This window comes from Anomaloglossus baeobatrachus, chromosome 3, assembly GCF_048569485.1.
Source record: "Anomaloglossus baeobatrachus isolate aAnoBae1 chromosome 3, aAnoBae1.hap1, whole genome shotgun sequence".
NCBI classification, from domain to species: Eukaryota; Metazoa; Chordata; class Amphibia; order Anura; family Aromobatidae; genus Anomaloglossus; species Anomaloglossus baeobatrachus.
This window is the reverse complement of record NC_134355.1, coordinates 660,473,196-660,497,046: the sequence shown is the minus strand read 5'-3', so window position 1 is coordinate 660,497,046 and position 23,851 is coordinate 660,473,196. Positions and strand designations below refer to the sequence as shown.

The following is a 23,851-nucleotide window of genomic DNA, read 5'->3' as shown; positions in this document are numbered from 1 at the left end:
CTCCTGCATTCTGTAATTTTGCACCCTTTGGTGCCTTTCATGTGGCACTAAGGGGTGCTTAGCTTTGTATTTAGCCAAAAAAATGAAAACAAAAATGACGTAGGGTTCCCCCTATTTTTGTAGCCAGCTAGGCTAAAGCAGACGGCTGCAGCCTGCAGACCACAGCTGGCAACCTCACCTTGGCTGGTAATCCAAAACTGAGAGCACCCCACGCTGTTATTTTAAATTAAATAAATAATTTAAAAAAAAAACACGTAGGGGTCCCCCCAAAATTGGATCACCAGCCAAGGTAAAGCAGACAGCTGGGGTCTGATATTCTCAGACTAGGGAGGTCCATGGTTATTGGACTCTCCCCAGACTAAAAATAGCAGGCCGCAGCCGCCCCAGAAGTGGCACATCCATTAGATGTGCCAATCCTGGTGCTTCGCCCCAGCTCATCCTGCGCCCTGGTGCGGTGGCAAACGGGGTAATATATGGGGTTTATACCAGATGTGTAATGTCACCTGGCATCAAGCCCTGGGGTTGGTGAGGTCAGGCATCTATCAGATACCCGACATCACCAACCCAGTCAGTAATAAAAAAAAATAGACGACAAACACATTTTTATTTGAAAAAATACTCCCCAATACATTCCCTCTTTAACCAATTTATTAGAAAGAAAAACAAATCCAGGTCTGGTGTAATCCAAGGGGTTGCCATGACGATCCACACTGTCCCAGTCAATGAAGAGCAGGATGTTCCCCATTGGCTGGGAGAGCAGTGCAGTGACCTGAGCTAACATCAATGGGTCAGCCCAGGTTACTGCAGGGCATGACAAGTGCTGCTGTCAGCGAGGTACATTACCTGCGCTGATCTCCTGCACTGCCGACAGCACCTGTCACTGAGTTCAATGACCGCCGCCTTCACAGCCAAGTATCGCGAGAGGCCCGTGACGTCACCGCTAGTCAGTCTGGGGTCGGAAGCGAGAGAAAATGATGTGACAAGCGGCGGCCATGGAGGACAGTGACAGCGCTGAGGTCGGGACTTCATCACCGCAGGTAAGCCGAGCGGGACCATGTGTGCAGAGTGACAAGAGGACGTCAGTGTCATGGACTGCATGAATGGGGACGTGTGTGTGTGTGTGTGTGTATGTGTACATGCCGCGTGCAGGAGGGGGCGGAGTGAGCTGAGCGGGGAAGTGTGGGCTTCTTGCACGTAACTAGGATAAACATCGGGTTACTAACCAAAGCGCTTTGCTTGGATACCCGATGTTTATCTTGGTTACCAGCTTCTGGCAGGCTGCCAGCAATAGCTCCTGCACACTGTAGCTGTAAAAAGCCCTACTTTTTGCTGCTAGAACCGTTCTCGAACGTATCTAGAACTATCGAGCTTTAGCAAAAAGCTCGAGTTCTAGTTCTATCTAGAACACCCCCAAAAATCACTCGAACCGCGAACTGGAGAACCTCGAACCGTGAACCGCGCTCAACTCTAGTTATAGGCTATGTTGTGAGGCGAAATTTTAACCCCGCACGTTCCAATTTACCAAACAATTTTGTCCCTATCTACATAATGGGGAAAAAGTGAAACGAAAAGTGTATCAGCACCCTCGCATTTACAATGACGACACCTCATGTGACCCAGGGAACGTCGTAGACTGTTTTGACAGGAAAATGTAACCCCGCGCTTTACAGTTACTCTACAAAAAACATGCCTCCATTAAAGTAAATGGAGCCTGGAACTACAGGATATTAGTAGGAGCCACAGCTCCTACTACCTACTTTTTTCCAACAACAACAAATAAGAAAATTGGGTAGGTTACGTTTCTTTATTTTTCCAAAATATTTTTTTTTAATATTTTTATATTTCCCCACTATGAGACTTGATCAATTCACTGTCCAATTGGTGGTATAATTGGTTGCTATAAGAACAAAAGACATTCATAGTATAAGAAGCTTATATGTGAGGTAATAAGATGTCAGTGGAGAGACGGATAGAGAGAGACAGAGAGAGTTAGAGAGAGAGACAGAGAGACAGACCTGGAAAGAGACAGACAGAGACACACCTGGAAAGAGACAGACCTGGAAAGAGACAGACCTGGAAAGAGACAGATGGAGAAAGAGACAGATGGGGAAAGAGACAGACAGACATGCAGACAGGGACAGAGACAGGCAGACAGGGAAGGAGGAGACAGCCAGAGAGACAGACACATATAGATGGGGAAAGACACAGACCTTGATAGAGACAGACAAGGAAAGAAACAGAGACAGGCAGACAGGAAAAGAGACAGACAGGAAAAGACACAGACAAAGAGACAGACGAGGAAAGAGACAGACCTGGGAAAGAGACAGACCTAGCAAGAGACAGATGGGGAAAGAAACAGAGAGATAGAGACAGACAAAGAAAAAGAGACAGACAGAGACAGGCAGCCAGGGATAGAGACAGACGAGGAAAGAGACAGACGGGGAAAGAGACAGACCTGAAAAGAGACAGACCAGAAAACAGACAGATGGAGCACATTAGCTGGCCAATTTAGTTAAATATGTGTGGAATATCTGGAGTGTTGAAATACATGTTGTGAAATGCTTCTATTAGCTTAGTTTTTGCCTTTTAATAATTACATTTCTATCTATTGTTTTGTGGTTTTTGTGTGCAGAATAAATTTTTGTTAATACATTCTATTTTGTTAACAACGGTAATTATCCCGGGCGAAGCCGGGTAGTACAGCTAGTTTCTGCATAAAAATGAATAAGACCATTATTTCAACACTGTTTTGCAGCATTTTGTGAACAAAAAATGTTTGAAAAAGATGCAATGTGAACATGTGTCTTTAAGTTGTGTTAAAACTGAGTCTTTTTGCTGAATTTTGGGAGCGGAAATTCTCTAAAATTCTCCCAAAAACTTGGAGTTTCCATTCAGTATCAGCTTCAAAATCTCAGCAAAACGAACTCAGTGTAAATACTTCATTAATTCATGTGAACAGAACATATTTTTTATGTGGATTGTGCGTGAAGCCCGACTAAAAACGTATTAAAATAAGATACAAAGCATAAACACAATGCACAGCAATGTAAAAACAACTTTGCTGTGCCCAAGTTCAGTCTTTTCTAATTTTTTTTTTTTTTTTAAATACTTCTGGCTTTGAGAAAGCCAGGAGGACGTTAAACATATAATGTTTAACATTTCTTTACTGTAGAACTCACACAGTTGATGTGGAACACATTCACTGCGAGCACAAAGGATTTGTTTCACCACAGGACGGAGTTCCTTCGCAACTGTTTCTATGCTGACCCATTTGCCCAGGTCTATGTTACCTCACACCGAGATTGGTTTTATTGGAGTCATTCACTTCCTAGAAGTCCCAATAGAGCCAAGGTCTTCTACTTCTGGAGATGGGCAGTGCTCTACATCTGACCCCAGCTACTGAAGAGTTTCTTTTCCCACTTTCTCCAGACTTCCTGGGGTGAACCTGAGGGTCTGGTCAAATTCACACTTGACTTCTCTCACTATACCTCCCACAGGCATAGCTTCTGCACTCTACTCACACCAGGAAGATCTTACTGCCTTATCCCCTACTGTAGGTGGGCTTTTTCAATTTTAGCAATCTCAGCCCTTTCACTTCACCTAAGCCTTAAAGGGAACCTGTCACCAGTTTTTTGCCCTATAAGCTGCAGCCACCACCAGTGGACTCTTATATACAGCATTCTAACATGCTGTATATAAGAGCCCAGACCACTGTGTAGGACATAAAAAACATTTTATAATAATCACCTAAACCGGTCGCTGCGGTGGATGTGGCTCAAATGGGTGTCTTCATCCTCCGGTGCCGGAGCCATCTTTGTCCTCCATCTTCTGAAGCAGCGGTGCATGACGCATTTACGTCATCCACACTCGCCGACATTCAGGTCCTGAGCAGGCGCACTTTGATCTGCCCTGAGCAGGGAAGATCAAAGTATTGTAGTGTGCATGTGCAGGACCGGCGAGTGTGTATGACGCAAACGCGTCATGCACACAGGCTTCAGAAGAAGAACGAAGATGGCCGAAAGAGGAGGTGCCAGCACCGGAGGCCAAAGACGCCCATTTGAGCCACATCCACCGCAGCGACCGGTTAAGGTTTAAAGTGTTTTTTACGTTCTACACAGCAGCTTGGGCTCTTATATACAGTATGTTAGATTGCTGTATATAAGAGCCCACTGGTGGTGGCCCAGCTTATAGGACAAAAAACTGGTGACAGGTTCCCTTTAAGCTCTCCCCTACTGCTAAGGGACCAGTGATACCTAGTGGTGGCTGGCAAACATTGCACCTGGGAGCACACACAAATAACATTACACATACTGTACCTGCCAACAGGAGGAGCTGTACATGGTCCAAAACCATAAGTGACTGCAAGAAGTGTTGCTTTAAAGGGTGCTTTACACGCTGTGACATCGCTAGCGACAGCTAGCGATGTCGCTGGTGAAAGCACTCGCCCCTGTCGGTTGTTTGACACGGGCAAATCGCTGCCCGTGACGCACAACCTCGTAATTAATATGTTGTTAATTGCAAAAAGAGAATAGATATGTGGCAAATCAAATGTCTCGAATTTTAGAAAACAAATCGTCAGAATATGGATGCATCTGGTGAATTCAGCAAACTGTCAGCCACCAATTCTGCTTCATATTCTCTTGAAGACCAAGTGCATACAATTTACATTGAATACATTTGAACAAATCTGCCTAATTTTTTATTTTGCTATATTTGGTGGACAGGAGTGTAATTATAATGGGTCCAGGAGCTTCAGTTATACCCTACCCTATTATTTGATGGGCCAAAACTGTCCTTTTGACTTACATCGGAAGACCAATACTATTAAAGACCTATGATACATGAGGGCCATGTTGGAGAATTTAAATTGGGGTCTTTGAAATTCAAGTTATGCTATGGGATTGTTATAGGGCAAAAAACTGATGACAGGTTCCCTTTAAGCTGTGGCCACCTCCAGTGGGCTCTTATCTACAGCTTTCTAACATGCTGTATATAAGAGCCCGGGCCGCTGTGTAGAACAGAAACACTTTATAATACTCACCTGAACCAGTCGCTGTGGTGGATGTGGCTCAAATGGGCATCTTCATCCTCCGGTGCCGGCGCCTCCTCTTTCAGCCATCTTCGTCCTCCTTCTGAAGCCTGTGTGCATGACGCGTCCTACGTCATACACACTCGCTGGTCCTGCGCATGCGCACTACAATATTTTGATCTGCCCTACCCAGGGCAGATCAAAGTGTGCCTGCTAAGGAACTGAATGCCGGTGAGTTTGTATGATGTTAGACGCGTCATGCACTGCGGCTTTAGAAGGACGACAGATGCAGCGACAAAGATGGTCAAAAGAGGCGGCGACGGCACAGGAGGATGAAGACGCCCATTTGACCCACATCCACAGCAGCGACCGGTTTAGGTGAGTATTATAAAGTGTTTTTTATGTTCTACACAGCGATCTGGGCTCTTATATACAGCATGTTAGAATGCTGTATATAAGAGCCCACTGGTGGTGACCACAGCTTATGATGATGGCCCATCAAATAATAGGGTAGGGTATAACTGAAGCTCCTGGACCCATTATAATTACACTCCTGTCCACCAAATATAGCAAAATAAATAATTAGGCAGATTTGTTCAAATGTATTCAATGTAAATTGGATGCACTTGGTCTTCAAGAGAATATGAAGCAGAATTGGTGGCTGACAGTTTGCTGAATTCACCAGATGCATCCAAATTCTCACGATTTATTTGTAAAATTCGAGACATTTGATTTGCCACATATCTATTCTCTCTTTGCAATTAACAACATATTAATTCCTCATCTACCCTAAACAACCAGAGATATAATCATTCAATCAAAGCCACCTTAAAATATATATTTTCCCTTGCTAAACCCTAAGGTCCCGATTAATCATAGCTGGCGTGGTTCATGTGATGGAGTTAGAGGTGCCAAATTCATCAAGAGGTGCACGTGCGTATGTTACCTCACCACCAGTCTTAATCTAGTTGCACCCTTCTACTGCCATATCTCCATCCATCCTGGTGCAGATGTTTGAGACTGGAGTGAAAAAAGGATTACACAAAACTATTGCGACTTTTCAAAGAATTTTTATGCAATTCTGGCATAAATCACTTTGATGAATCAGGGCCCAAGTTTTCAATATTATTTTTAAGCCATTCTCTAATGCAAAGAAAAGTCACACATCATTAATCAGAGGATTTGGTTAACTTAAAGGGAACCAATCGCCAGGATTTTCGTATATAACCTAAAGCCAGTGCTATACTGGCACTATCATCCTGATCCTATACATACCTTTATTGGTCGGATGTTTAGGTTTGGAAATCCAAGAAAGTAAAGTTTATAAAATCATCAGCTTCTTGAGTGACAGCAGGATGAGATAATATCTGGGGGGTATTCATAGTTATTCCTTCCCCGTTAGAATTAGCATAAGTATTATACAATTGATTTAAATTATCACTTGCAGGACCGGTGGTGAGGTCATACCCATGTGACCAGAAGGGGCAATGCCTCAGCCAACAAAACTGATACTAGGAAGCAACATTTTTCTGTTGGCTGAGGCCCCGCAACCTTCTGGTCACATGGGTATGACCTCACACAGGTGATGCAAGTCAAAATTTAAATTAATGGTATAATACTTATTCTAATTCTAACAGGGGGAGGGGATAACTCTGCAAACCCCCAGATATTATCTGATCCTCAGCTGCTGTCACTCAAGAAGCTGATGATTTTATAAACTTTACTTTCTTGGATTTCAAAACCTAAACATCCGAGCTGACCACTACAGTCCCTGACAGAAGTTCTGTCGCTTATCCATGTTATGTAAATAAAAGCTGATAACCTGACTTTAAATTCATCCATTGGTTTTATAAATTACTCTTTCTGAAACCCTCCCAAATTTGATATAGGTTATGAAAATAAAGTTGCTGCAAAGCTGAAATAATGATCATTTAATGAACACAGAAAGGTCAGATTTTGGCAAAACAAAAGTTTTGTCACCCACAGAAAGTAATGTGAAATTCAAACAAATGATTAACCTCTAATACAAAGATATGTTGCATAACATTGGTGAATGAAGTTGTGGTGCTATTAGAGTCATATTTAATATGTTGTGTGACTTCCATGAGCTTGAAGGACTGCATCCATGCGGTTCAACAATGATTCAGACAATTTATTGATGAAGTCATCAGGAATAGCAAAGAATGCAGTCTTACATGCCTCCCAGAGTTCATCTAGATTCTTTGGTTTTGTCTTCCAAGCTTCCTCTTTCATCCTACCCCAAACATGCTCAATGATGTTCATGTCTGGTGACTTGGCTGGCCAGTCCTTGAGCACCTTGATCTTCTTTGCCAGGAGTCAGGTTATAAGATTTTATTTACATAACATGGATAAGCAACAGAACTTCTGTCAGGGACTGTATAGGTATGTATAGAATCAGCTTGATAGTGCCAGTATAGTACTTGCTTTAGGTTATATACAAAAATCCTGGTAATTGGTTCCCTTTAAATAAAATTTTGCTGTAGAATAATGGATAACAAACATAGGGCAACCACATGATGTAAAAACATTTCCAAACTGTCCATTAGTAGCGAGGAATTGCACAGATCTCATGTTGCTGTGGACGTAAGGTGAAGCCAAGGTCAGGAGAGAGATCCAGCTCTGCCCCCGGAGGAGCCTTGAAAATGAAGGTCTGTAGCAGCTTTGTAAAGAAGAGGAAAAGCTCCATTTTAGCCATGTTCTTCCCAGCACAACCTCGCTTCCCTACAAAAAAGGAGCAGAAAGAGAATGTTACAATTTTAGTTTATCATGGAATCTGGTTTCAAAAGCTCTAACAGTTGAGGTGTTTACATTTATGTTTACGTCTGATGATACTCACCAGCAGAAAACGGTAAAAAAGCCTCATTGTTGGCAAAATTTCCATCAGAGTCAAGAAAATGTTGAGGGTAAAACTCGTCAGGTTTCTTAAAGTAATTGTTATCTCGTAGGACAGATGTCAGGGATGGAATGATGTAAGACCCCTGGAAAGATTTAAAAAAAATTCAAAATGACTGTCTTTGACCCCTGCTCTGCTCCGATTCCATGGCGCTATCTTGTGACTGGAGCTTCTGATTGGCAGTAAGTCAGGAATTTTGTCACAAGCACTCAATGTAAGTTTATATGTGCCAGAATAAGGCTCTCATAGACTTGTATAAAGTTATGCCTTCTGGCTCCATGAAACATTGGAGGTGCCGGAAGGTTACAAATTGTCAGAGTCAGAAAAGAGCTGCGGTGATAACAGAAGAAAACAACAATAGTTGAGTATATGACAGGGGTCAAAGGACTTAAATTTAAATCATCACTCCAGTGGTGGAATAAAAAAAGTGTTGGAGTGATTCTCTATAATGATTGGATGGATACCAGCAAAGGATATCTAATTTACTGAAATATTTCAAAATTTGAGACAGAGAGAAATTGAAGCTTGAATCAAGACACTTACTTTTGGTATGAAGAAGCCCTTCAAGGTGACATCTTGAGTAGTCTGATGTGGCAGATTGGTTGGCACAATATTAGCGAATCTCTGAACCTCGTGGATTACAGCGTCTGTGTAGGGCATGTGTTTGCGATGCGCCATCTGAGGCTCACCCGAACCAATAACTTTTTCAATTTCTTTTTGAACATTTTCTGTTACAAAAGTAAGAATTACCCTTAGAGAGGTTGTCTACTTCTAAAAAACATCAGCAGCAGTATGGAGCAAGGACTGTAACGGGATTGGTAGGTGAGCATGTATTTCAATTTATTTTACCACCACTATTGGACCATTTATTTTTAGTTTTCTTAACAGTGGACAACTCTTTAACATCTTTAATCTCAAATAAAAACAAACCTTTAGTATTTCTAAACTTTTTATACTGGTAAATGATATGTAAATTGACTCTTGGGATAGTTGTTACTACATATTTACAAACATTTTGGTGCCTACAGCCAGGGTCGGCATCAGCACCTGGCGCACCCGGGCAAGTGCTGGGGCCCTGGACAGCTGAGGGCGCCCACTCACCATCATCATTTCTTTGCCCCCCCAGGCCAAGTTACAGAGACCGCTGTGCTCGGGCCGCAGCCGCACTTTTCTGGCTGCTGGCCCTTTAATCCACACTGGCACGCAGACCACAGCGTTCACTGCTGAACGCTCCATGCACCTGCATTGAAGTTCATCTGTGGGTGGAGCTACTGTGAGTTGTGCTCCAGTTCCACAGATGAAGAGGAGCTACAGCGCAGCACCAGCATGACCCCCAGCACAGCACTGCCCTCCGGCGCTGTATGGGCACCCTCCACCATGATCTGAGCTCTTTGTTCCACACCCCGCAATCTGTATGTACTCCCCTCCTGAGCCACTCCTCCTGAGCTGTATCGCTCCCTCCTTCTGAGCTGTAAGGCTGCCCTCTCCTCTTGAGGTGTATGTGCGCCTCCAACTGTATAAACTCCAGTGAGCTTATAGCCCCCCTGAGCTGTATGGGCTCCCCAGAGCTGTATATGCACCCTTGAGCTGTATGAACTGCCCCTAGAGCTGTATGGGTTGCCCCCAGAGATATATGTGCTGGCCCCCCAGATCCATATTTGTGCGTCCCCACAGAGACGTATGTGTGGCCCTGAAGCCGTATGTGTGGCACCCCAGAGCTGTATGTGCAGCACCCCCAGAGCCATATGTGCAGCCCCCCCAGAGCGGTGTGGGCGGCCCCCCCAGAGCTGTATGTGCAGCCCCCCAGAGCTATATGTGCGGCCCCCCTGAGCTGTATGTGTAGCCCCCCTGAGCTGTATAGGCCCCGCTCCTGAGCTGTATGTGTTGCCCCCCAGAGCTGTATGTGCTGGCCCCCCAGAGCTGTATGGGCCCCCCAGAGCCATGTGCAGCCCCCCAGAGCCATATGCGCAGCCCCCACAGCCATATGTGTTACCCCCCAGCCCTATTCCACCCACCCCATTAATGTTTATACCTCCCAGAGCTGTATGTGCAGTCCCCCAGTTTCTAATGTCACAGAGCTATATGTGCTGCCTCCCAAAGCTATATGTGCTGTCCCCCAGAGCTCTATGCCACCCACCCCATTAATGTGTATACCCCCCAGAGCTGTATGTGCGATCCTCCAGATTTGCATGTGTAGCACCCACGGGGCAAGGGGTTAACTTTACTCGTCGCCGGGCCGGTGATGTCGGGTATGGGGATGTCACGGGTGGCCCTGCCTGGCTTTGTGGCCCTGAGGTGTACAATAAAAGAAGGGATGATGGAGGATGGTAGTTTGTCTCGTGACGCCACCTGTGGTGTGCAGCCAGGGATTAGCCGCCACTGCAGGGGATGTCCTTCAGGCTGATTGTGTCACAGTATGGGTGGTTCTGCTCCCCACAGGTGGAGTGGGCCCTGGGGAAGATGATGTGGGTTGTAGTTATGGCTGGCGCTGAAGCGCGGGGCATCGGCGCCGGCAATAAGAGGCAGAGTCAGCTGCTGCGGTTCCAGGTCTTTTTACTCACTATTCTTTGGTTGCCCAGGGGCACCGGTCTCTGCCGTGATGGGCTCCAGCCGATCCTGGATAAGTTAGAGGTAGCCACCGGTATTTGAAAGTATCCTCTCCTAAGGGATGTCCCTCCAGAAGTGAGGAACCTCGGCTGAGCTTCATGCTCCAAGCCTCAGGCTCCGTGAAGAAAGAAGAAAAAGAGTGGTGTCGTGCTGCCAGAACTGAAGTCCCGACTTGACTGAAGTTTGTGTCAGAGTTGCTCCTACTTCTACCCAAAGTGGTGTCCGTCCCCCAGGTGGTTGTCCTAGTGACCTGGAAAGTCCCATGCTTCATGATGGCCATCCCCCTGTCTACCCTAGTCCAGTCCCCAGTAAGAAAGTACCTAAGCTGTATGTAAGGTGAAATGTGGAAACACCGGTGATTAACCCCCTCATTACCCGAGATGAATACTGCACTTTAATTGAGGTGCAGTACCCTGTGGAGACTAAAGCTGCAGGGGCGCTACACATACGCAGCCCCCCAGAACTGTTTGTGCGGCCCCCAGAACTGTATGGGCCCCCAGAACTGTATCTGCGGCCCCCAGAGCTCTATGCCACCCATCCCAGTTATGTGTATGCAACCCAGAGCTTTATGTGTGGCGCTGTAGACTTGTATGTGCAGCCCCCAGAGCTGTATATGCGGCCCCCCCAAGAGCTTGTTGCAATGTCCGCCCTCGTTTCATCATGCTCCTGGTAGATGGCAACATATTTTTATACAGAATACCTTGGTATATTTGTCCATTTATCCTTCAATTACATGAAAAATGCCAGTGCACCATGATAAAAAAAACTTCCTCAGATCCTCAATTATTTGTGTCAGAGTGACCATCTGTTCACAAAGTATGTAAACAGAATCCATGCTGGCGACAATGGAAAAAACAGTTATGGCTAGTAGTAAAGTGACACTAGTCACTACATGGACCAGTCGAGAGGCAGGATGGTAGCATGTTCCGAGGTCAGATATCAGGAGAGCACATCAAGCTTAAGGGAATAGACAATGGTGTAGTCATTTCACAGTTTGGAGTTAGAATACCTGTAGAACAGCGGATCAGAGCAAAGGGACAAGGCAAAAGGATGGTCAAACCAAGTCAGAGGTCAGGCAGCAAAAGATCAATTCACATAGTACAGATCACTGAAGCCAACAAGCACCACAAAACAGAAGGCTAGGACTGGCAGTGTTCTGAGAGAAACTGCTCAGCTAATGAGCTGGGCAATTACCGGGATCAGGTAATGACTCGCCCACCCCAGGGCTATGGGACACCTGGTGCCGGGCCGGACTAGTCCGGTGGTAGTCAGTGGTGGCTGGGCCCGACTCCGTGGCCCTGGTGGGTGTCAGTAGAATATGTGGCTTGAATTAATAAAGTTTGTTTTCGTGACGCCACCTGTGGTCTGCGGCTATTAAACCGCCGCTGCTGTGTGAGGCCTCCGGGGTGATGTTATAGCAGCTATGGTGGTACTGCTCCCCACAGGTGGAGCGGAGCCCCGGGGACACTGTTAGTGCTCGTGGAAGTCTATGGGGTTGTGTGGCTAACACGGTGCAGGGCCGACAGGCAATGAAAGAACCAGGCATAAACAACAGTCTCTTTACCTTTTCCTCTTTTACTTTGGAAACAGTCCAGTCCTGGGAGACCGTTACAGTTGGTGATGGGGATCCGGTCGGCCTGGAAGTACTTGGGGTGATCTTTCTGGCCAGCTGAGTATGAGGCCTACTCCTGTACTTTGCTTTGTTATGATAGAACCCTGCTTCTCTGAATCCAGCAATGGCCCTCTTTGCTGCTGGGACTGATGGTGCGTCCCTTTCCCTCTGTAGCAGGCTGCGCAGGCCCTCTCTCTGGTGCTTCTCTGCTGGAGTCCACACCGGGCCTTGATGCTGCAGCTGTACCTTTGGGATGTTTTGGGCCAGGTGCTTGCAGCTCTCCTGCCCTTCGGATTCGGCTACCAGGGAGTATGTTTAAGCCCTGGTGGCCACAGACTCCGATGTCCGAGTCTCTCCGCTGCCTCTCAGCTACTCCTGCTTCTCTGGGCCAAGCTACTCTAGCTCTAGGCCCCAGATTCGCAGGACAGCTCACTCTGCGTCTGTTCACTTCTACTGCTCTCTACAGACTAACCACTACTTCCTCCCTCAGATCAGACTTAAGGGGATCCTCCCTGGAATCCCAGGTTCAGAGCTCCCCCTGCTGGCCGGAGGGAGAACTGCGTTGGATGTTAAACTTGCTGGCCAATGGACCTCCCAATTACCTCCAGGCTCAGCATTAACCCTTTGGGAGGGCAATGCTGTTGTGGCGACCAGGTCCTGGGGCGCCACACTCCCCCTTAGTTAAATTCAGTACTCCCGGACTGTGGAAACAAACATAACATGTTACAACATTTCATCCCATTATGGGAGGCGCATTACTTAAACGTTACAAACTTAGACACTACTATAAGAGTCCAGTGTGGCTCCCTGCCGGGTGTCCATTACACTGCTCCATGGGGGACCCGCCGCGATCAAAACCCCAACGTAGGCTCTGGGCGTGCGTCAGAGCATTGATGACCCCACTCTATGCACGCCGGACGGGTTTTTCTTCAGGGGTGTTGAGCACATTGGTGCTAACTATGAACAATTTGGTGTTGGCCACCCATAGTCCAGTGGCCCAATTGTCCATTTACTTAATCGCCTAAGACAAAAAAGCATTTTATACACAACATTACAGACATTTCACATAACTATTTACATTCGGTTAGGTATTTTACTTTCTATGTTCTATACCTTGGAGGGGGTTGTCCCCGAGTGCTACGTTGGGACCGGCGTAGCTCTGGGGTTTGTCCCTGACTACTTAGAGTGTCTGCCCCCCCCGTGTGATTGGTAGGCCTAACCCTGACAGGGATACATGTCGGTTGCCTACGGGATCTCAGATTCGCCAAGGGTACGGCAGGTTCACCACTGGCAGGGGGTTGAACCTCCTGTTCCACTGCTGGCGTGTCACTTCGTGTTGGAGCGGACGGTTCTTTAAATGGATCTGGAACCTCTTCTGTTTCTGGCTCGACCAACTGCGGGAACGTCAAGACTGGTACCACTATGGCATTGTTTATTCGGGTCCAAGTTTTGGGGAATTTTCCAAGGATTGTTTGGATCATCTCTTCCTCTTTTTCTTGACTTTGTGGACTTTCTTGTACTTCTTCTACTTCTTTTTGGGTTCTGCACCGTTCAGGGCACGCTTTCAGGCGGTCCCGAGAAACTGCTTGATAGGTCTTGCCTTCATCCTTGCTTATGAGGCATACCTTACTATTGTCAAAGTTGGAGGGGATAATGGTGTAGGGCTCATTCTCCCACTGATCATCCAATTTATGCGTCCTCCGCTTCTTCTTGAGGACTTGTTCTCCAGGTGCTAAGGGAGTTGCTGGGGCTGTTTGATTGTAATGCTGCTCTTGTCTCGTTCTTGCTTGAGAAAGGCTCCTCTCTACGCATTCCTGGACATTACGGTACCGCTGCTGCCGCTCTGTATCCCAATCCTCTATTTCCTGAACCGCCTCAGGTGACACAGTCCCCATCTCAAAGTCTACAGGTAACTTGCCAAGTCTGGCTCGCATCAGGTAAGCAGGGCTGCAGTTGGTCAAATTTACCGGGATATGGTTGTACAAGTCTACCAGATCTGGTAACTTTTCTGGCCATTGGTTTCTTTCTTCCAAAGGTAGAGTCTTGAGCATATCAATAACCACATGGTTCATCTTCTCGCACAATCCATTGGTTTGGGGATGGTACGGTGTGGTTCTGATTTTCTTACAACCGTACATGTTACAGAACTCTTGGAACACTTTTGCCTCGAATGCAGGACCCTGATCAGTCAGTACCCTTTCAGGGTAACCGTGAGGTCGACAAAAGTAGGCCTGAAATGCTCTCGCTGCTGTTCTGGCTGTCTGGTCCTTCACGGGCACTACTACCAGGAAACGAGAGTAATGGTCCACAATGGTGAGGGCGTACACATAGCCTGACCGGCTTGGTGTTAACTTCACGTGGTCCAGGGCCACCGACTTCAGGGGCTGGTTCGTGACAATTGGCTGTAGGGGAGACTTCTGGCTGGCATCATCTTTCCGCCTCAGGTTACACGGACCACAGTCTCGGCACCACTTCTCGACTGTCTTTCTCATGTGCACCCAGTAGAACCGATCACGGAGTAGGGTCTCCAACTTCTTCCACCCGAAGTGTCCTGCCTTATCATGATAAGCTGCTAGGACCATTGGAGCATCCCTCTGCGGGACCACTATCTGCCAGACGAGTTCATTCGTTCGCCAGTTGACATATCTCTTGCAGAGCTTGCCTTGGTAGGTGAACAGTCGTCCCCTCTCCTTCCACAACTGCTGGGCTTCTTCTGGAGCATCTGGGCCAAGATGAGTCTCAGCTTGTGCTAGCTTTTCTTTGACCAGTCGCACGGCCGGGTCACCGTTCTGTGTCTCTTCCCAATTATGGTGGAGTAATGGGTTGACCGAGACCTCGTGCTGGCTCGAGCGCTTCACTCCTACAGCATGCTCACACTGGGAAACACCTTGGTGATGGAAAGCCGGTAACTCTATCTCTTCGAGTTCATCCAGGTCTTCTCTAGACTCGGGTAAGTGAGGCATTCTGGACAGCGCATCAGCATTGTTATTCTTCTTGCCAGCCCGATACTTGATGGTAAAGTCAAAGTTAGACAGCCGGGCCATCCATCGCTGTTCCAACGCACCTAGCTTGGCTGTTGCCAGGTGTGTTAATGGATTGTTGTCCGTGAAGATGGTGAACTTGGCCGATGCCAGATAGTGCTTGAAGCGTTCAGTCACTGCCCAAACAATAGCGAGGAACTCCAGCTTGAAGGAACTGTAGTTTTCTGGATTCCTTTCTGTGGGCCGAAGCTTCCTACTGGCGTACGCTATTACCCTCTCTCTGCCTCCCTGCACCTGGGACAGAACTGCTCCCAGTCCCACGTTGCTGGTGTCTGTATACAGTACAAACGGCTGGCTGTAGTCAGGGTAGGCCAGAATTTCTTCTCCCGTGAGAGCCCCTTTCAGCCGGACAAAGGATGTTTCTAGTTGGCTGCTCCATTCAAATGGAGGGCTCTGCTTCTTAGCCTGCTTTGGCTGGCCCACCAGGAGATCTTGAAGGGGCGCTGCTATCTTGGTGAAACCATCAATGAACCTTCGGTAGTAGCCCACCAGCCCAAGGAACTGCCGCACCTTCTTTACCGTGGTGGGTCTTGGCCAGTCCTTGATTACGGTGACTTTCTCCGGATCAGGTGCCACACCTTCTGCGCTGACCACATGACCCAGGTACTGTACCTTTGGCTTCAAGAGGTGACATTTGGACGGCTTTATCTTCAGGCCATATTTCGACAAGGACTCAAACACTTCTGCTAAGTGCCTCAGGTGGTCTTCATAAGTCTTGGAGTAGACTATGACGTCATCCAGGTACAACAGCACGGTTTCAAAGTTGTGGTGGCCCAAGCAGCACTCCATCAACCTTTGGAATGTTCCTGGGGCGTTGCAGAGCCCGAATGGCATACAGTTGAACTGACAGAGGCCCATTGGTGTCGTGAATGCAGTCTTCTCCCTGTCCACCTCTGCCACGGGAACCTGCCAATACCCACTGGGGAGATCCAAGGTGGAGAAATAGTTAGCTGACTTTAAGGCTGTTAGTGACTCCTCTATTCTGGGCAGTGGATAAGCATCTTTATGTGTAATGCGGTTAATTTGCCTGTAATCTACACACATTCTCATTGTACCATCTTTTTTCTTTACGAGCACTAGTGGAGCTGCCCAGGGGCTACAACTATCTCTGATAACCCCAGCCTCCTTCATTTCCCGTAACATTTCTATGGCACGCTGATACTGGGCGGGGGGTACAAGGCGGTATCTCTCTTTAATGGGATGATGATCACCCGTGGGGATTTGATGTTTAACCCCTTTCACCTGCCCAAAATCTAGGGGGTGTTTGCTGAAGACCCGCTCGTACTCCTGTACCACCCGGTAAACCCCATGCTTTTGGTGTGAGGGGGTGGAGTCGGTGCCCACATGTAATTTTTGGCACCAGTCTTCCAGCTGCCCCTTGGAGCCATTGTCTTCCGCCTGGTCGGACGGGATCAAGGGTTTCACTGCTTTGATGGTATTGTTGCTGACAGTGTACAGTTTTGCTACAGTGGCGTACCGGGGCAATTTGGCTTCCTCCTCCCCACAATTCAGGACACGGATGGGCACTCTCCCCTTGCGGACGTCTGCTACCCCTCTGGCTATCAGGACTCCAGGCCTACTGTCTGAATACACCGGTTCTACCAAGGCATGGTAGTCCTGACCCTTGAGGCCTATTGCTGCCCGACACCATATCAACATTTCACTTCTTGGGGGTATTGCAATGGGGAGGAGGTCACTTACCCTCACACTGCCAATTTCTCCTCCGGCCAGCTCTACCTGCTGCCTCCTCATCAGGGCTCTGATCTCCCTCTGTAGGGCACGCTGCTGCCCGGAGCTGGCAGTTTCAGACGCCTGTTGCAACAAAATTATCACTTCGGCAATACAATTTTCTATCACATTTGTACCAATGGTTAGCAGTGGGTCAGATTCTTTGCGATCAATATCTACAATTATCATCCCCTGACATGGCAATTCTACCCGTCCCACTTTAATGGTTACTTCTTTGTACCCAATTTGAGGTAAGGGCTGACCATTACTGGCCACAATTGTTAAATCATCATCTGGGCCATGGTCAATGTCTGAATCAGCCCAATATCTTTTGTACAGTTTATAGGGGATGGTTGTTACCTGGGACCCCGTATCCAGGAGGGCATTCAAAGGGATCCCATTCAGCACAATAGGAAGGACCGGTCGTCCTCCCACATACTTGCTGCGGCTGGGGGTTGAGCCGGGCTTCCTTACACCTGGGGGTCGGCTCCTGGCCCCAGGCTCGGCCCATTTAAAGGACAGTGTCGTGCAATGTGGCCCGCCTGGCTGCAGCGGCGGCAGATCGGTTGTCCCGTGGAATCATACCGGTCTGTGTCTCTGCCTCGGGTCGGCGGAATCCTCCTCTGTCGCATCCATGGGACGTCATCTGGGCTGGAGGCCAACTCGATTCTTGCAGGTGATGGGGTCACTTGTAGAGACTGCACGGTCTTGGCCAGGGCAGCTACAGTCTTGGTCAGCTCCTGGACCTGCTGTCTGAGCTCTGCAGTGGGATCCTTATCCAGGGACTGCGCCTCAGCCCCTGCAGCAGCTGGTGTTGCAGGCACCACCCCGGGGTACGTGATAGCAAGAGGCCGGAGGGATACTGGGTCATTTGGTGTAGATTCTCTCAGTACCCGGATGGCCTGGTCCTTAAACTTTGCAAAGTCCAGAGCAGGGTTCTGCAGGACCATGATACGCAGCTGGGTCCTGTGGGCATCTGACAGGAGCCCCTCTATGAACTGCTCAGTTAGGAGTTTGTGTTCTTCACGTACACTCTCTGGGTCTACCTGTTTAACTGCTTTCAGGGCCTCCTGCAAGTTTAAGGCATAGTCCCGTATGCTGTCTGTGGCCCGTTGTTTGCACCCAAAGAATCTCATCTTTATTTCTGCTGCGGTGCGGGTGTCAAAAGTACTCTTTAGCTTGGCCAGTATCTGGGTTACTGTCCCTTTATCTGTATCAGGCCAGGACTTCACTTCACGCTGGGCTGCGCCGGCTAGCTGCCCCATTAATATGCCCACCTTCTGGCTCTCAGTCAGAGGATACACCCGGAACAAGCTGTGCAGACTTTCTCTGAAGTCGCTCAAGGTATGGGACTCCCCGGAGTACTGCGGCAGCCACTCCGCTCCCGGGATGTACGGCATCGTGATCGGCATTACCGGAGCTACAGCGGGGGCTGGGGCGACGGCGACTGGGAATGCTTCGGCTGGTGCTGCGGCGTCTCGGGCTATGGCAGCCACCTGCCCTCCCTCCGAGTCGGACATCTTCCTCCCCCTTAGTGAACCTTACCAGGCTCCGTTCACTTTTCAAATTCCCTTCTGGGTTGCGCGGGGTTAACAGCGCTCTGCTCTGATGGCGCGCTCCCTTCGCGCTCTTTGTCAGGCACGCCCCCCTTCTTCCTGCGCTCAGTGGCCGCAATGGCGGCAGTTTCTCACAGTAAAACACAATTCTTCAGGCGCACAGTACCCGGTGTGACCGGGTACGAAATCCTGTTCACAGCGCCAAAGTTGACTCGCCCACCCCAGGGCTATGGGACACCCGGTGCCGGGCCGGACTAGTCCGGTGGTAGTCAGTGGTGGCTGGGCCCGACTCCGTGGCCCTGGTGGGTGTCAGTAGAATATGTGGCTTGAATTAATAAAGTTTGTTTTCATGACGCCACCTGTGGTCTGCGGCTATTAAACCGTCGCTGCTGTGTGAGGCCTCCGGGGTGATGTTATAGCAGCTATGGTGGTACTGCTCCCCACAGGTGGAGCGGAGCCCCGGGGACACTGTTAGTGCTCGTGGAAGTCTATGGGGTTGTGTGGCTAACACAGTGCAGGGCCGACAGGCAATGAAAGAACCAGGCATAAACAACAGTCTCTTTACCTTTTCCTCTTTTACTTTGGAAACAGTCCAGTACTGGGAGACCGTTACAGTTGGTGATGGGGATCCGGTCGGCCTGGAAGTATTTGGGGTGATCTTTCTGGCCAGCTGAGTATGAGGCCTACTCCTGTACTTTTCTTTGTTATGATAGGACCCTGCTTCTCTGAATCCAGCAATGGCCCTCTTTGCTGCTGGGACTGATGGTGCGTCCCTTTCCCTCTGTAGCAGGCTGTGCAGGCCCTCTCTCTGGTGCTTCTCTGCTGGAGTCCACACCGGGCCTTGATGCTGCAGCTGTACCTTTGGGATGTTTTGGGCCAGGTGCTTGCAGCTCTCCTGCCCTTCGGATTCGGCTACCAGGGAGTATGTTTAAGCCCTGGTGGCCACAGACTCCGATGTCCGAGTCTCTCCATTGCCTCTCAGCTACTCCTGCTTCTCTGGGCCAAGCTACTCTAGCTCTAGGCCCCAGATTCGCAGGACAGCTCACTCTGCGTCTGTTCACTTCTACTGCTCTCTACAGACTGACCACTACTTCCTCCCTCAGATCAGACTTAAGGGGATCCTCCGTGGAATCCCAGGTTCAGAGCTCCCCCTGCTGGCCGGAGGGAGAACTGCGTTGGATGTTAAACTTGCTGGCCAATGGACCTCCCAATTACCTCCAGGCTCAGCATTAACCCTTTGGGAGGGCAATGCTGTTGTGGCGACCAGGTCCTGGGGCGCCACAGTAACACCTGCAGAAATTCAGCACCTCGCAGTATGAGATTGGATGACTGAGCTGTCACTCATCCAACTGACAGCCCAGCATGCCCTGAACACAGAGTAGAGGAATCGTGACACCATGGCTTCTTGCACCTATCTTTCTTCATGTGTTTATTTTTTCCCTGTGCCATTTCTCATTATTACACGTAACAATTATGGCCATTTATGGTAGTTTTCTTTTCCTGTGGGGATTGAATGGGTTGTTACTGATATCTAGAAATTCATGTCAATAGTGTGGCGCCCCTGAGGCTTCAGTCGCCACAGAGTATTGCATCCAACATTGGGTGTAATGCTAAACCCGATTCCTGAGGAGGTCAGTCCCGGTTTCACCACACTACACACTCGAATACACACCAGGTTGCCCTGTTCCCACTGGGGACTGGGCTAGGGTCGGGTAAATACTGGGTCACCGACAGAGAGGCATTTACAGGATTCCCTTAACAGGCTCCCCAGTCCCACTAGCTTATAACCTGGTAGAGTTGAGGTGCAGCCAGTGGGGGAGTCAGGAGCCAAAACACCAGTTATAGAGTTCTGCAGCAGGAGAGAGGTGCTCCAGTGGGAAGGAGGAGAAAGTTCCCATGGTTGCTGTGGGGAGAGGGAATCTGCTCCCCTCGGAACCGATGCCACACAGGGCGGCAGCACCCTAGGGAAGATCATACTTCACGTTGGTTTTCCAGAATTTGCCTGGACGGGGAAAGTTTCAAGCTTCCCTGTCCACACAGCGCTCGACAGAACAGTGCCATATAGAATCCGCGGCCTTGCTTCGAGCCGGACCCCACATCGGAACAGCGGCACCTGCAGATAGGGACAAGAGTACATGTCATGAAACCCAGGGTCCCCTCGTAGCTTCAAGCCAGGGGATCCACAGACAGGCGTTACAAGGAGTAAACCCACCGAACACCCAAACTGGACTGATCTCTAAAGGGATTAGGGTTCAACGGAGCCCATCATAGCAAGTGACCGATATTACCTCGGTGAGTAAAACAACCTGGAACCGCAGCTATAGATTCTGACTCTTTATTACCCGTACTGCCGCTCCCGGCCACCATTGCTACTCCCCTCATCATCCCCCCCGGGGCCTGCCCTAGCTGTGGAGAGCAATATTATTCCTAGCTGCTACTACCATCTGCCACGGGACACAGCGACAGCAGCGGCGGCCCATTCCCTGGCCGCATACCACAGGTGGCGTCATGACAAAAACCTCACTACTATCATCTCTTCTTTGCCATCTTCTGTACGCCTCGGGGTAACGGAGCCGGGCTAGGTCACCCGTGCTCATGACAGTCGATGGCCCGGCGACTAGTAGGTTAAACACACCTGCCCCATGGGGCGCTACAATAGAACCTTTAGAAATATATTTACCGTATTTTTCGCTTTATAAGACGCACTTTTGTTCCCCCAAATTTTGGGGGAAAGTAGGGGGTGCGTCTTATAATCCGAATATACGGGGGGGTGTATATACAGTTAGGTCCAGAAATATTTGGACAGTGACACATGTTTTGTTATTTTAGCTGTTTACAAAAACATGTTCAGAAATACAATTATATATATAATATGGGCTGAAAGTGCACACTCCCAGCTGCAATATGAGAGTTTTCACATCCAAATCGGAGAAAGGGTTTAGGAATCATAGCTCTGTAATGCATAGCCTCCTCTTTTTCAAGGGACCAAAAGTAATTGGACAAGGGACTCTAAGGGCTGCAATTAACTCTGAAGGCGTCTCCCTAGTTAACCTGTAATCAATGAAGTAATTAAAAGGTCTGGGGTTGATTACAGGTGTGTGGTTTTGCATTTGGAAGCTGTTGCTGTGACCAGACAACATGCGGTCTAAGGAACTCTCAATTGAGGTGAAGCAGAACATCCTGAGGCTGAAAAAAAAGAAAAAATCCATCAGAGAGATAGCAGACATGCTTGGAGTAGCAAAATCAACAGTCGGGTACATTCTGAGAAAAAAGGAATTGACTGGTGAGCTTGGGAACTCAAAAAGGCCTGGGCGTCCACGGATGACAAAAGTGGTGGATGATCGCCGCATACTTTCTTTGGTGAAGAAGAACCCGTTCACAACATCAACTGAAGTCCAGAACACTCTCAGTGAAGTAGGTGTATCTATCTCTAAGTCAACAGTAAAGAGAAGACTCCATGAAAGTAAATACAAAGGGTTCACATCTAGATGCAAACCATTCATCAATTCCAAAAATAGACAGGCCAGAGTTAAATTTGCTGAAAAACACCTCATGAAGCCAGCTCAGTTCTGGAAAAGTATTCTATGGACAGATGAGACAAAGATCAACCTGTACCAGAATGATGGGAAGAAAAAAGTTTGGAGAAGAAAGGGAATGGCACATGATCCAAGGCACACCACATCCTCTGTAAAACATGGTGGAGGCAACGTGATGGCATGGGCATGCATGGCTTTCAATGGCACTGGGTCACTTGTGTTTATTGATGACATAACAGCATACAAGAGTAGCCGGATGAATTCTGAAGTGTACCGGGATATACTTTCAGCCCAGATTCAGCCAAATGCCGCAAAGTTGATCGGACGGCGCTTCATAGTACAGATGGACAATGACCCCAAGCATACAGCCAAAGCTACCCAGGAGTTCATGAGTGCAAAAAAGTGGAACATTCTGCAATGGCCAAGTCAATCACCAGATCTTAACCCAATTGAGCATGCATTTCACTTGCTCAAATCCAGACTTAAGACGGAAAGACCCACAAACAAGCAAGACCTGAAGGCTGCAGCTGTAAAGGCCTGGCAAAGCATTAAGAAGGAGGAAACCTAGCGTTTGGTGATGTCCATGGGTTCCAGACTTAAGGCAGTGATTGCCTCCAAAGGATTCACAACAAAATATTGAAAATAAAAATATTTTGTTTGGGTTTGGTTTATTTGTCCAATTACTTTTGACCTCCTAAAATGTGGAGTGTTTGTAAAGAAATGTGTACAATTCCTACAATTTCTATCAGATATTTTTGTTCAAACCTTCAAATTAAACGTTACAATCTGCACTTGAATTCTGTTGTAGAGGTTTCATTTCAAATCCAATGTGGTGGCATTCAGAGCCCAACTCGCGAAAATTGTGTCACTGTCCAAATATTTGTGGACCTAACTGTATATACACACTACAGAGCCAAGGGGAGGTGGGGGCAGCTCTGGAGCTCTGCTGGGGGGCTTGTGAAAGCTGGGAGCGGCAGCGTTTGATCTCCTGCACCCGCTCATATAATATGCACAGCTGCTGTCCACCACCATGGTGCTGAAAGCGCACCACAGCGATGGGCCGGGGCAGCAGTGTATATTATATCTGCCTGCGCCCTCCTTTGATCGCACATGCCCCCTCCCCCTGTGTTAGCTATGGCCCCCATGCTGCTGCCCATAGTAAAATAATAAACTCTTTACTCACCTCCTCCAGCGTGTCTGTCCGGTCTCCCTCCTGCTGCTGTGATCATGCACGCAGAGATGTCACTCTGCGTGCCGATCACATGACCGGCGCCGAGAACCAGGAAATGCAGGAGACCGGAGCTCAACCCCGAGGAGGGGGTCACGAGACAGGACAGTGCTGTAGAAGGTAAGGTTTAAGGTTTATTTTACTAAAAGCAGCAGCCTGGGGCGATATCTAACACAGGGTGCTGTGTGCCAGCAATAGTGGGCTGTGTGCAGTCACAGGGGACCATGTACAGCCACAGGAGGCCATGTGCAGCCACAGGGGGCCCTGTGCAGCCACAGGGGGCCGTGTGCAGCCACAGGCAGCCGTGTACAGCCACAGGGGGACGTGTGCAGCCACAGGGGGCCATGTGCATCCACAGTGGGCCGTGTGCCAGCCACAGTGGGCCGTGTGCCAGCCATAGGGGCCGTGTGCCAGCCATAGAGGCCGTGTGCCAGCCATAGGGGCTGTGTGCTAGCAATAGAGGATGTGTGCCAGCCATAGGGGACATGTGGCATCACTGGGGGACGTGTGCCAGCACAAAGGGGCTATATTCAATATAAGGTGGCCATATCCAGATTAAGAGGGCTAATTTTAGGATGGGGGGGCTATGAGGGACATATA

At 48.5% G+C, this 23,851-nt stretch overlaps 1 protein-coding gene across 2 annotated transcripts in view; it reads right to left on the bottom strand.

Annotated features, from left to right (window-relative positions):
- Window positions 1-6,805: 6,805 nt before the first annotated feature.
- The window catches only part of LOC142296996 (cytochrome P450 2K1-like), an 86,711-nt gene continuing 69,665 nt past the window's right edge, over window positions 6,806-23,851 (bottom strand). For both annotated transcript variants that reach the window (XM_075341195.1, XM_075341196.1), the window contains 3 exons: window positions 8,487-8,671; window positions 7,887-8,028; window positions 6,806-7,771 (listed from right to left, as the gene is read on the bottom strand). In XM_075341195.1, coding sequence (XP_075197310.1) covers window positions 7,593-7,771; window positions 7,887-8,028; window positions 8,487-8,671 — 506 coding nt within the window. In that variant the 3' untranslated portion in view covers window positions 6,806-7,592. The remainder of the gene's footprint in view (window positions 7,772-7,886; window positions 8,029-8,486; window positions 8,672-23,851) is intronic.